Consider the following 15000-nt stretch of genomic DNA (forward strand, 5'->3'; position numbering starts at 1 on the left):
AAAGTTTTGCATTTCTTAGATGTAATTTCCTGCATTTTAATGTCCCGTGTCCCGTTTCAGCTCGATATGGAATCCATACTTTTATCTCTAAATTCCGAAAAACAATTCAGTATTTGTACTTGTGGGGGGCCAGAGCCTTGCTGTCCAAGGGCCGCATCTGGCCCGGGGCCGCCATTTGAATAGCCCTATAGTATATGTGCAGGTCCACACAAAGAGACCCACACACGCACACACACTCTCTCTCCCCCTCTCTCTCTCTCCCTCTCTCTCTCTCTCTCTCTCTCTCTCTCTCTCTCTCTCTCTCTCTCTCTCTCTCGCCAACCATAACACACACACACACACACACACACACACACACACACACACACACACACACACACACACACACACACACACACACACACACACACACACACACACACACACACACACACACACACACACACACACACACACACAGAGCGAGAGCTCCAGGAAGCATCTCTCATTCAGCAGTATAAATGGCATCGGATAATCTATTTCCGTACAGCAGCTAGCGAATTGGCAAGCAGCCACAGAGAGAGAGAGAGAGAGAGAGAGAGAGAGAGAGAGAGAGAGAGAGAGAGAGAGAGAGAGAGAGAGAGAGAGAGAGAGAGAGAGAGAGAGAGAGCGTATTATCACACATACAGAGTGTGTACAGAGGGCATGCAGGGACACACTTTAATGCATCTGAAATGTTTTCCATCTCTTTTGTTCTCTGAAAAAGCCATTATCATGCGCAGTGTATTTTTTTGTGGCCACACAGACACTGGATATACTGACCTTGCCAGTCAACATTTACCAGACCTATTGTCACTCTACAAAACAGGTTTGTGTCTGAAAGTGCTGAATGCTAAATGGTTCAGACTGTCTGGCCCTTTTTCCCTTCTCGTTGGAGAACTGTGGCCAGTGAAAAGACAGCTCACAGACTCTATCACGAAAACACTGCAATAATCAACGTCACCACCGCAGTTGCTCATCTGCAATTAAGCCCGACTGGGAAACTCCAACTCCCATTGCCATTGTGACACAGCACTCCACAGCACACAACAAAATTGCATTTATGCCTCACCCGTGCAAATGGGGCAGCCCCCAATGGCGCACAAAAGGGAGCAGTTTGGTGGGACGGTACCATGCTCAGGGTACTTCAGTCAAGGGGGGGGTGGGGGAGTACAATGGTTAATTACTCCTCCCCACCCAAGCGCTCCAGGGCAACGAGGATCCAGACCAAAAATGAATTACAAATGAAACCAGGCTATAGTAGTGTCATGTTGAGGTGACTTGGTGTCTTGCGGTGAAGCAATCGACCAACCATGGATGAGTACTTTTTTGAATATCCGATACCTACCTGCCTACCCACGACTGCTGACAGGTTTGGCCCGGCCCAGGTCAGAGTCATCTGAAAGGGCCTCCATCCAATAAATATAAAATGTAATGAGAACCCTATTCTGGGCCCCCCTCTCCCCCATCTTGCAAAAACAAAAAAACTATAGTGACCTGTCCACTCACCTGCTCAAAGCTGTTCTTCTGGAACTGTTCAAAGCCAAAGATGTCAAGGATGCTGATCTCCAGAGCTGGGTCTCTGTCAACAAGATAAAATGGAGACATGAGAAGTGTTAGATATGCTGTTTGTGTGTGTACACTGCTCAGCCCAGCTGTCACTTCAAGCGCATACAGATCCACTGTAGATGTGCATGTGTGTCATTTTCAGGTGAGTTTTGAGCATGTGTGTGCGATGGATTAACTCACAGGCTAGATATACGTAGCTGCAGCCTAGGGGCACCCACCTGCCAGGGGGCCCCCAATTGGCCAAAGGGGGAAAATAAATCAATAATTTCAGAATAGTGAAAACATGCAGCATTGAAAAAATCGTCCAAGGGGCCTAGGCGGACTAGGCAAGGAGCAAAGAGCCTCGGGGCACCAACCTGCTAAAGGGGTCCCGATTGGCCAAAAGGGGAAATACATTTATTGCAGAATTGTGACAAGATGCGGTATTGAAAAAATTGTCTGCTGTGTGAACTATTTCTGTGCGTGTTCTGTGTGTGTGCAAGTGTGCTTAGCTAAGAGTGTGTATCTTTAATTAAATCACAGCCTTGTTGAGTAAAGCCACTCCCCTTATACATACAGTGTGTGGTGGTACTGATGTGACCCCTGTCCTACTGAAGTGCTCCTCGAGTGACAGTCACTGGGTGTGTGAGTTGATGGTGAGTCTTAGTATCACAACAGTGTCATCCCCACCTTCAGCAGCAGTGCCATATTTTCCTCCACCAGTTATACTTGTAGCCTCAGAGCCCCAGGCCAACTTAATACGACCCTGAGCATGAATGCGCGTGAATGTACCTAAGTCTTCCCTAGTCATTCATCGAAGCGTGAATTGACTCTCCTTCACATCTTTACCACTTGAACATCAGCCTAGTACCATCATGGACCGCCCACAGTACCTTGTCCACATACCATTTATTTTCAAACATTGGAAGATGTTCTATTGCTTTAATGTAGGCTTTAAGAGACGGATAGAAAGACATCCAGGGAGACAGCTGGAAACAGAGAGAGACAGAGAGATAGTGACAGATACAAAAAAAGAGGAAAAGAAAGGTACTGAACAGGATGCCTAAAAGAGAAAGACTTAGTGTGAAATCACATGCTGTCATTGTCTTTTTTTGTATTTACTTTATGTTCCATTAAAAACACATCCTTCACATCACCAATGTTATTGTCGTGTGTGTGTGTGTGTGTGTGTGTGTGTGTGTGTGTGTGTGTGTGTGTGTGTGTGTGTGTGTGTGTGTGTGTGTGTGTGTGTGTGCGTGCGCCCAAGTGTGCCTAGCTGTCACATCAAGCTCATACAGAGCCACTGTAGGTGGAACCTGTCATTAGCAGGACATTCTTCATCTATGGTCAATACGTATACAGTCATTGGTACAGGGTATTGGTTACGGCATGGTACCTGGACTAATGTGACGTTAGGTGCCTTACTCACAGGCACTTCAACCATGGCTGATTCAGCAATGGATTCGAACCAGCCCTCTAATTCTAATGCCCTAACTATTAGGCCACACACCTGAGTCTCTCATCACTTCACTCTCCGCTTGCAAATACAAAATATAATTTCATACATTTACTCGCAAAGTCAATCAGTCTATTTATTCCAGCTTCAGGTTTCAATGATCAGGGTTCCCTGACCTCAGCCGTGGCAGAGCGAGACCTGCTCATCACCGTGACAACCGAATCAGCATCAGCACCGGCAGCAGCATCTCCGTCTCATCGATCTGCCATAAGCAGCCGTTTACGCCCTCGCCAATGTCTATTACCGCTGCTTTTTTATTTATCCACGCAGCCATTATGCACACATCAATGTTTATTAAGGGCTCCTGGTCATCATGCACACACACACACACAAACACACACACACACATACTCGCCTGCTCCCCCAACGTGTCAATAAGGGGGTAATTTCATTCGACAGGGGGGCCGTTAATGTTAACACACTGGGCCATGCCGATGCTGAGTCTTCTCTCTATCTCTTTCTTTCTATCTTTCTTTCTTCTTCTCCTCCTCTCTGTCCATCTGTCTTTCTTTTCTTCCCTCCCTGTCATCTCCCTCCATCTCTTCCTCTCTCTCTCTCTCTCTCTCTCTCTCTCTCTCTCTCTCTCTCTCTCTCTCTCTCTCTCTCTCTCTCTCTCTCCCCCTATTTATCTGACGGAGGATGCCGTCCTCAATATCCAAGAGCAATGCTGTATCTGAAAGCAGTTAGGCTCGTGTCGATGTCTATTACGCCAGTGTGTTTAGCCAAGAGTGCTCACCTGTTATTGGGACTTCGTTTATGACCCTTTATCTGAGAGCCATTTTGGGCGATCGTTTGTCCGATCAGTTGGCTTCTGGTTGAATGTCTACGGTGCACATTATCCCATACTGCTATTATGCTATACTGCACAATGGCCTGAGTCAGGTTGAGCTTGGCTGACCAGTGTGCAGTTCGCTGTCTTGAATATCCGTAAATAAATGAGGCACAATAAAAATAATGCTCCACTGTCCATTACAGTAATGGTGTGCTTAAGTGAGCATAACACAAAGCAAGCACGAGTGTGGTGCAAGAGAGAGAGAGAGAGAGAGAGAGAGAGAGAGAGAGAGAGAGAGAGAGAGAGAGAGAGAGAGAGAGAAAGAGAGAGAGAGAGCATACGAAAAGACAGAGCTCTTGTGGAAACCAAAAGAAAGAAAGAAGGAAAGAAAGAAACCCACACCACACCCACACCACCCACAGTACTTTGCCCACACACCATTTACATGTATCTCCAAACATTAGAAGATTTTCTAGTCGGAGAAAAAGAACAGAATATAAACAGACAGCTGGAAACGGAGAGTGATAGCGAGTTAGTGACAGATACAAAAAAGAAAGAAAGAAATGTCCAGAGCAGGATGCCTAAACGAAAAACACTAAAACAAGGAATGCGGGACAGCGGAAACCAAACATCCACTGGACATCAAAACTAACGGGGGAATCCCAGTAGGTCATGCGCCCATGGGGTTAACCGGAGTTAGCGGAGAGATAAACAGATACTATAAGTGGACGGCCACTGTAGCCTGTAAGGCTGGGGTAAGTGGATGCCATAAGATCCGCCATTGAGGTCAAGATGTCCCCCCGTGTGAATGTGGGCATTCGGAATATGCGTAGCACACCGCACTGGGCCATACACGCAGAAGTCAACAGTAAACAGACGTATGCTTTGAAGCGGTTGCACAGTTACTCAATCGCAACGGGCCGTCGTAAATTGGGACTATTAGGCTACTATAGGGATGGGGCTAGAGAGCAAGATAGGAGGCTGTGTGTTCCCATTCTAAAAGTAGGTTAGATTGCACAATGCATACTCTGTATTGTGTGCATGCGTGTGCGTGTGTGTGAGCGTGTGAGTCTATGAGAGCCAGCGTTTTTATGGATGTGTGCATGCCTGTGTGTGTGCGTGTGTGTGCATGTGCGTGTGCGTGTGCGTTTGTGTGTGTGTGTGTGTGTGTGTGTGTGTGTGTGTGTGTGTGTGTGTGTGTGTGCGTGTGTCATCCATAGTACCGGTAGACCCGTCATGTCCCAACTGACCATGAAGCACACAAACACAGTCAACATTGAACATTCAGCCTAATCTCACAGAATTCCGTGAAATGAAGTGAAAACAATCCCTAACCCTAACCTGTCAGTAGGAAATGTCTTTTGAGAAAATAGGAAAATCTGAAATTTAAAAAATCACGAGAGAACCCAAGTTGGAACACAAGATTGTGTGGATAATTGTATGGATATAGAGTAAGCACCTCCGTGTGTCCATGACGGAAAGCACTTCCATGACCCCATCACAATATTTTGGGAAAACTCAGTGAAACTGCCACAGAATTTTATGTCACAATAGTCTGTGTTTATTGCACGCAATTCTGTGAGATCGGGTTGCAGCATTCCAGGCCTGGTGAGGAATGGCGAGGCCAAGGTAGTGCCAGCCGGGCCAGGCCCCCCAGCCTTGGCCCATCACAGCTTCATGGGTTTCCTATGTAAATGAGGCTAACACTCAGCCCAATGGGCGGGTATCCAGCTATTGGTATCAGTGAAGGTCCGGGTGAAGGACTGGAGTGAGCCATCTTGGCGCCTCATCACACTTGGGTCAAAAGTGTAACACATCATTGACTGTATACGTACAGGTATCTTCTTATGATGAACAACATGCTTATTAAGATTAAAATGTTGTGATAATTCTAAACATAATTATTATTTTTATTATTTCTACTATTATTATTATCATTATTAAATATAGTATTACAAAAACATGTACTTCACACACATGCAGTACATTTTATGGTGAGACATTTTAAGAAATCTCAAAGCTTAAATTGTGCCATGACGATATAGACATGCCAAGAAAAAGCAAAATATCCCTTATCCCTTTCACGTATAAAGCCATGCTAGCTGGGTCGTAAACCTGGAACTACTGGAATGTCATACCAACACATCAATTATGTCATTCCTACAAAGCACAAGGCATGTATAGGTCAACTGTAGCATACACACACAGTAAATCTCACTGTCACTATGTCACCAAGTCAATCTGACTAGACAGCTCCCACTAGCATAAAGACACCCTTTAATTACAGTACATGTAGGCCTACTGTATGTGGCAAAAAGCTTACTTTCCACCCCTCCGCTTAACATTATCTCAGTTACCATTACCATAAAAATGTGTGTTCATACAGTATTCCGTCTATGCAGCAATAATTATGCTAAAATATTCACAGCAAGCTGTCCGTGGAGTAATGGGGGTAGCTGGTAAGGACATGGAGTGTCCCTGGGGCTTTGAAGCAGTTAAAACATTTAAGGCCCACAGTTATATCTGACTGGGGGCCAAGAGGTATTACAGCAAAGGTAATGGTGATAATGTAAGCATTGAAGGTAGTGCTGGTATAGAAGTGTACAATGGGATAAGGGGAAAAACATTAAATAGTGATATTTTGGCACCTTGCAATATACAATAGATGCTTACAGAATGGTTCAGTGGACGACACTGGTAGCCCGATTATCATCGACATTCAAATCTCTTTGAGACTTGGTCTGACCAAAAGCATAACAATTAACATTTCCCAAACGACATGGTTGACCTGCCTCCCTTGGTTTGCTTATGGTCGTTTGATTCCCGAATCCCGACAAAGTCAAAGGAGCTCCCATATTTGCGGGAACTCAGAAAGTACTTGCATTGCTCTTGACTTGACTAGTTGCAACGCCGAAGGTGTTGGGTCACTAGGAGGGCGCGGCCTGGCTACAACATTGGTAGAGTATGGATTGTCTCAGGGGGTACCTTTCAGTGTAAATGCCCAAGTCCCAAGGATGTGACTAGAGCCCAAGGGCTATGACAGTAAAGGCAATAGTGGTAATTTCAGCGGTGATGGTGGTCTAGTACAGAAGTTTGAAAATAAGTGGGCAAGAAAGAAATTGTGACCTACCACATCGCCATGTCACATACAGCAGGTAGGTTAAGTGTGGTATGATGACTATGTCCTAATGAGCATAAGAATATTAAGTGCAAAATGCCGCACATAAAGCTATCAGCCACCATAGTCATTTCAAACGGGTCTATTGTCATTGTTGACACTGGACATTAAAAGCACATTACGGCAGAAAATAATTACATCTACACAGGTCTGTATGTGCTCTTCCGTCCTAAGTGCGTAATCATGATGGTTCATATTATACGTGTAAATATTTATGTTGGATAATGTACGTATATAATGTATGCATGGAGTGCTTGAGCGCATGATGTGTGGCCGACATTAGTTTGATCGCTGATTGATCTGACCTTCACCCATTAAATCTTTTTATCATTTGCGATGAGGCAAATTGTAAATTGTCTGTGTCTATTAAGCATCATAATCATTACAGAAACATACAATATCATTATCAATGTGTGTGTGTGTGTGTGTGTGTGTGTGAGTGTGTGTCGCAAAGGTATTTTTCCATGGTTGTCTCCAACATAGTTACTGCTAGTGCAATGATGTGTCTGTGTGTGCCCGTGCACGTGTGTGTGTGTGTGTTTGTGTGTGTGTGTGTGTGTGTGTGTGTGTGTGTGTGTGTGTGTGTGTGTGTGTGTGTGTGTGTGTGTGTGTGTGTGTGTGTGTGTGTGTGCCTGCGTGCGTGTATGTGTGTGTGTGTGTGTGTGTGTGTGTGTGTGTGTGTGTGTGTGCCTGCGTGCGTGCGTGTATGTGTGTGAGTGTGTGTGTGTGTGCCTGCGTGCGTGTATGTGTGTGTGTGTGTGTGTGTTTGTGTCTCACCCTATGGCGTCCTCTGGGCCTTGCAGGTAGAAGTTGATGTTGTTGACGAGGTGGCTGAAGAGGCGGCTGTAGAGGGCCTTGGCCAGCAGCTCTCGCACGTGATTGGCCACCTCCACGGTGTGGCGCCGCGTGATCATGTCACCTGCAGGGGGGCGCAAGACACACAGCAAGTGACAAACTGTGGATGTGGAGACTGTGCTGTGACATATACTGTGTATGACCAACTGCAAACACAGAGAAATGCACACACAAATGCAAACACATGCACACACACAGGCACAGACAGACAGACAGACAGACACACACACACACACACACACACACACACACACACACACACACACACACACACACACACACACACACACACACACACACACACACACACACACACACACACACACACACACACACAAAACAATGCTAAAGGAGGAAAGCAAAGATGTATTTTACGACACTCGCGGGGGGAATGTGGCGGGCATTTTGGGGGTGTTGGCTTGGGTTGGTACGGAGGTCATTTCTAAAAATAACAGTCAGTGCCCACAATGGCTTTCTTTGCCTCATGATTCTTTCATGGGCTCTTTTACAGGCACCCGATGCCAGAAAAATGTCATGCCTTCCCATTCACCCTCTTTACCACACATACACACATGCAGACAGACATATAGTACACACACACGCACGTATGCACACACGCACACACACACACACACACACACACACACACACACACACACACACATACATACACACGCACGCACACGCACACACACACACACATACGCACACACACACACACACACACACACACACACACACACACACACACACACACACACACACACACACACACACACACACACACACACACACACACACAGAACGTGGCATTAGATGCCGTGCCTTGCCTACACACACACACACACACACACACACACACACACACACACACACACACACACACACACACACACACACACAGAACATGGCATTAGATGCCGTGCCTTGCCTACACACACACACACACACACAAATATATACACATTATGTAGTGTGTGCGTGCTCACACACACACACACACACACACACACACACACACACACACACACACACACACACACACACACACACACACACACACACACACACACACACACACACACAGACACACACACACACACACACACACACCGATGTGGTGTCATGGAGCATGTGCACTGTGTGTCATGGTCAGAATGAGGTTTAGTGCCCCCCCCCCACCTCTTCTGTTCTTTTCTGTTCATAGTTTTGATGCCACTGCTTCCTCTGCCTGGGTAGTGTTACCCATTATGGAAAGTGCATATATCTCTCTCTCTTTCTCTTTCTCTCTCTCTCTCTCTCTCTCTCTCTCTCTCTCTCTCTCTCTCTCTCTCTCTCTCTCTCTCTCTCTCTCTCTCTCTCTCTCTCTCTCTCTCTGTGTGTGTGTGTGCCTGCACATATGTGTGTGTCTTTTATGCATGCTTGTGTTTCTCTTCAATACTGAGTGATTGTGTGTGTGTGTGTGTGTGTGTGTGTGTGTGTGTGTGTGTGTGTGTGTGTGTGTGTGTGTGTGTGTGTGTGTGTGTGTGTGTGTGTGTGTGTGTGTGTGTGTGTGTGTGTGTGTGTGTGTGTGTGTGATACTGTCTGTGTATTCCTGAGTGTGTCCCTACTGTATAGGTATGTGCCCAAGTATGGCTGTCTCTGTCTCTGCACAAGTGTGTATGTGTGTGTGTGTATGTGTGTGTGTGTATGTGGATGTGTGTGCACACAACACGTACGTATGTGTATGTGTGCGCGCGCCCGCACTTGTGCATGCTTGTGTTTGTGCGTGTGCGTGTGCATGTGCGTGTGCGTGTGCGTGAGTGCATGTGTGTGTGTGCATGTGTATTCGTGTGTCCATGTCTGCCCATGTGCGAGTTAGTATGTCAGTTTCTGTGTGTCTGTGAAGTGAGTGCAGCTCGCTGAGGGCATTCTGTTCTCTCCTCTTTTCTGGGTTATCTCAAAAAAAAAAAAAAACCACGTTATGTCACTCCTCTCCACTCCTCTCCTCTCCACTCCACTTGTCCAGCACAGCCTAGTGTTGGCAGACTAAGGGGACAGGGTGCTCTCTCTATCCCTCTCGAATACCCGCCCAGAAAACACACACACACACACACACACACACACACACACACACACACACACACACACACACACACACACGAACACACACACACACACACACACACACACACACACACACACACACACACACACACACACACACACACACACACACACACACACACACACACACTCCCTCTCGGTTTCTAAATATGTAATAGTGGTGCTGTCCGTACCCGTGCAGACATGAGTGCTGCTGCCATAATGGGGGCTGACTGGAAGAGAGTGTCCTCACGGTGTATTGGAGTAAGGGGGTGGTAGTGGTGTGTGTGTGTGTGTATGTGTGTGTGTGTTTGTGTGTGTGTGCGTGCGTGCCTGTGTGAAAGAGAGATAGACAGAGAGTGTGTGGTGGTTTCTGAATGCAAATTTCTCTGCGTATGTCTTTCTTGCATGTGTGTGTGTGTGTGTGTGTGTGTGTGTGTGTGTGTGTGTGTGTGTGTGTGTGTGTGTGTGTGTGTGTGTGTGTGTGTGTGTGTGTGTGTGTGTGTGTGTGTGTGTGTGTGTGTGTGTGTGTGTTCTTTGTGTTTGCGTGTGTGTGCGCATGTTTTCGTGTTTTGTATTGGTGTTTGTATATGTGTGTTTGGGGGTGAGAGAGAGGGATGGGCAGGGGGTGAAAGGGGAGTGTGTGTAAGGATGAGCATGCCCGGATAATGGACTCCATTGTTCCCCTGTGATTCAGGTGCCAGAGGGCCTGCTACTGCTACGTGGTGTGCGTGGGTGTGTGTGTGTGTGTGTGTGTGCGTGTGTGTATGTGTGTGTGTGTGTGTGCGTGTGTATGTGTGTGTGTGTGTTTCTATTCCTGTGTGTGTATGTGTGTGTGTGTGTGGGTGGGTGGGTGCACGCGCATGTGTGTGTATGTGCACGGGGACGTGTGTGTGTGTGTGTGTGTGTGTCTGTGGGTGGGTGCACGCGCATGTGTGTGTGTGTGCACGGGGACGTGTGTGTGTGTGTGTGTGTGTGTGTGTGTGTGTGTGTGTGTGTGTGTGTGTGTGTGTTGTGTGCGTGTGTGTGTGTGTGTGTGTGTGTGTGTGTGTGTGTGTGTGGGTGTGTGTGTGCGTGTGAGTCTGCCAGTGTGTGCGTGTTTGTGCCTGTGCGCTTGCATGTGCCTGTGTGTGTGCATCTCTAGGGGAGCTCTCTTACCTTTGAAGTACTGGACGTCCGTGGTGAGGGCTGCTCCCAGATCATCCGGACTCACCTGCAGCAGACACGAGACTAGAGCAGAGAGGGAGAGAGAGAGAGAGAGAGAGAGAGAGAGAGAGAGAGAGAGAGAGAGAGAGAGAGACAAAAGAGAGGGAGTGAGAAAATGAGAGAGTGAGAGTGAGAGAGAGAGAGAGAGAGAGGGGGTAGAGGAGAGATGAAGACAGATGGGGGAAGAGGGAGACATAGAGAGAGATGGAAATGAAGGGGGTTAGACAGAGAGGGGGGAGAGAGAGAGAGAGAGAGAGAGAGAGAGAGAGAGTCAGAAAGCAAGAGAGAGAGAGAGAGAGAGAGAAAGCGAGAGAGAGAGAGAGAGAGAGAGAGAGAGAGAGAGAGAGAGAGAGAGAGAGAGAGATAGAGAGAAAGAGAGGGAGTGAGAGAGAGAGAGATAGATAGAGATAGAGAGATAGAGAGAGAGAGAGGGAGAGATACAAAGGGAGTGAGAGAGAGAGTTGAGGAACGGTGGAGGTGAGACCAATGGGGTGAGCAGTGCAAAAAAGGAAAGAGATAAATGGATATAATATTTACAGGATGGAGGGAAAAACAAGAGAGAAATGGAAAGAGATATGGACAGAAAAACAAAGGGTGGGGGTTGGAGGGCAGAGAGAGAGAGAGAGATAGAGAGAGCAAGAGGGCAGAGCAAGCAAGACATTGATTGTAAACATCTGCATATGTTTTGGAACAACGGGCTCTTTCCAACGATGAAAAAAACCAACAACAACAATAGTCTCTTTTTAAAAAGAGTTGTTCGCCAGCCAGCCATTAAGCCAGCCAGCCAGCCAACCAGCCAGCCAGTCGGCCAGCCAGGCCCCTGCTTGTTTACGTAGGGCACGGGTGACGTGACGGTGGGCGTCGTATCGAGCGCTGGAGTGTTCCAGAGCCCCACCGACAACGGATCTGTACCAGCCGTCTGCTGTAACCTACAATACGTCACGGAGACCCGACCTGTGACATCAGCTGTTTGTGTGTGCGTGTGTGCGTGCGTGCGTGCGTGCGTGCGTGTGTGCGTGCGTGCGTGCGTCTGTGAGAACTCAGGGCTCTGAAAACACAACCACACTTTGTGAATGTGCATGAGAAAGAGAGAGAGAGAGGGTGATGATGTCATTTGTTTACCAGTCTTCAGGTTCCGGATTAGGGCACTCTCTTGCGTGTGGATCTCTGAACAAGAGAGAGAGTGTGAGCGAGAGACAGAGATAGATAGATAAATACAGAGAGAGAGAGAGAGAGAGAGAGAGAGAGAGAGAGAGAGAGAGAGAGAGAGAGAGAGAGAGAGAGAGAGAGAATGTGTAACCGTGCGTTTGTATTGCTATTATGTAACCAGAAGCCAGTGGCTGCAAGGTGCGAGGACTTAGTCCGTGCATAAATCAGGCCACTGTGTGTGTGTTTGTGTTTGTGTTTGTGTTTGTGTGTATGAGTGTGTGTGTGTGTGTGTGTGTGTGTGTGTGTGTGTGTGTGTGTGTGTGTGTGTGTGTGTGTGTGTGTGTGTGTGTGTGTGTGTGTGTGTGTGTGTGACTTGTGTTCCATTTGCGTGAAAGTTAGCATGCCAGCGAGTGCTTAGGGCAAAATCTTGCGATTAAAACCAGAGCTTAAGTAATGGGCATAGGTGTGTGTGTATGTGTGTGTCCTTTGAATGTGTGTTTGTGTTTCTGTGAGGGTTTGTGTGTGCTGGTGTGCATTCATGCGTTTTTGTTTTCATGTGCGCAAGGAGAGGAGAGGAGAGGAGAGGAGAGGAGAGGAGAGGAGGGAATTTCCATTGCGTAGTACGCGATCCGTTCTCAGGCCGAGGCCAAACCGATGTAAACAAACCGGGGATGGCGTATGACACAATTTATACTACCCCTCCCCTCCTGTCTCTCTCTTTCACTCTCTCTCTCTCTCTCTCTCTCTCTCTCTCTCTCTCTCTCTCTCTCTCTCTCTCTCTCTCTCTCTCTCTCTCTCTCTCTCTCTCTCTCTCTCTCTCTCTCTCTCTCTCCCCTCCCTCCCTGTCTCTCTCTCTCAGTCGCTCTCTCGCTCTTCCCTTGCCCCCTACTCTCTCTCTCTCTCTCTCACTCTCTCTCAGTCGCTCCCTCGCTCTTCCCTTGCCCCCTTCTCTCTCTCTCTCTCTCTCTCTTTCTCTCTCTCTCTCTCTCTCTCTCTCTCTCTCTCTCTCCCCTCCTCTCTCCTCTTGCCCCCTCCTACCCCCTGCGTTCTCTGCAGTGCTTGCGGCAGCCAGTGGGGCTGGCTTTGCGTGTTGTGTACACTGTGTGCTGTTCTGGGCTGCTGCTGCTGCTGCTACTGCTACTGCTGCTGCTGCTGCTGCTGCTGTTGTTCCCTCTGCACGCTTGCGTGCCTGTGAGCCCGTGTGCCTGCCTGCCCGCCTGACTGCCTGAGTGCATTCATGGCTGCTTCTGCTATCACTACTGTGGCTCGTGGGCGCCCTCTGGTGAATGTTAAAACAACAACAATTGTGCTTATCTCATGTCAACATGTTGAAAAAGAGGCCTGATTGGAGTTCTATTAATCAAGAGAAGCAACGATGAGATCCTTCTATTGAAACGAAAGAAGTTTACCGTACACTTGTTACTTGACTTCTTGCTTTTTTATTCAGAAAAGTCAAACAAGTGTGAGGTAAACTTCTTTTTTTTTGAAGTATTGAACACTCCTGCGTTGACCAGCACCTAGAACTGTGCATGGGTCTTTGAACTGTTGAATAATTCTATTGGACTTATTAATAAAAAAAAAATAATGTAATGACATATTGTTGTTGGAAGTAAATCTTCATGTCATATTTATTTCATTTCGTTCACATCTCCACTGACCTCGCTCCAGCAGCGGCAGGTCGGCAGGCAGGGCCGTGTCTGCTTCTCCCAGGGCACTGAAGCGTACGTCCCCCAGGTGCAGCAGGGCCGACAGCACCACAAACACGTTCTCCACCTCCTGTGGAAACATCCGGACGCCTTCGTTAAAGCATGCAAGATAACCCCACAGCCAATGAAGATACTGTACAGCTTCAGTTCCAAAATGATGTGGTAAGACAGTTCGGACAAGATTCAAGATTCAAGATTCAAGATTCAAGATTCAAGATTCAAGAATGTATTGCCATTGTCAAAAAATGCAACGAAATTGTGTTTTGAGTACAATACTTAGTAGCAGCAGAAGCTAATAAAAAGTTTAGTACTCCGGGCCGCTGCGACTCTGCGCGCCGCCACCTTGGACACATATGAAATAGGAATAAAATGTGTACACATCAACATCATGCGTTATGCTATGTGTGTGTGTGTGTGTGTGTGTGTGTGTGTGTGTGTGTGTGTGTGTGTGTGTGTGTGTGTGTGTGTGTGTGTGTGTGTGTGTGTGTGTGTGTGTGTGTGTGTGTGTGTGTGTGTGTGTGTGTGTGTGTGTTGGGGGGGAGCAAATGATATGGCACTTAACCTTAAAGCGTACGAGCGGGGTCCCCGGGCACATATCTTTGTACACCATTTCTGTACTTTTATCAGAAAACCTCCTCAAGCTTGGGGTTTGTCAATACATATGTGTCCATGTTGAGGATGAATTTTGTTAGGATTGGCCAATCTATATGGGAATTATAATCAAAACATTCAGGGAGTCATTTATGACCCCGAGAGGATCCATGAGATGCTCAACATTATAATTTCCATTTCTGTTCTGTTCTCTAATTTTCACATTGTATTTTTTATATTTTGTCTCTTGGGGCAAGTCATGGTCAATAACGTAAAACATTTATAATATAGATGTTTAAATATAATATATTATATTAAGAAATTGTGAGTGAGTGTGTGTGTGCTTGTGTGTATGTGTGTGCATGCGTGCATGCGT

General features: G+C 47.0%; 1 protein-coding gene across 1 annotated transcript in view; it reads right to left on the reverse strand.

The window, feature by feature from the left end:
* Positions 1-15000, reverse strand: part of myo16 (myosin XVI) — a 359077-nt gene that overhangs the window by 131671 nt on the left and 212406 nt on the right. Inside the window, exons 18-22 of the mRNA XM_063214214.1 lie at positions 13986-14103; positions 12301-12345; positions 11131-11202; positions 7810-7951; positions 1528-1600 (exon numbers count right to left, since the gene is read on the reverse strand). Coding sequence (XP_063070284.1) covers positions 1528-1600; positions 7810-7951; positions 11131-11202; positions 12301-12345; positions 13986-14103 — 450 coding nt within the window. The remainder of the gene's footprint in view (positions 1-1527; positions 1601-7809; positions 7952-11130; positions 11203-12300; positions 12346-13985; positions 14104-15000) is intronic.

This window comes from Engraulis encrasicolus, chromosome 13, assembly GCF_034702125.1.
Source record: "Engraulis encrasicolus isolate BLACKSEA-1 chromosome 13, IST_EnEncr_1.0, whole genome shotgun sequence".
NCBI classification, from domain to species: Eukaryota; Metazoa; Chordata; class Actinopteri; order Clupeiformes; family Engraulidae; genus Engraulis; species Engraulis encrasicolus.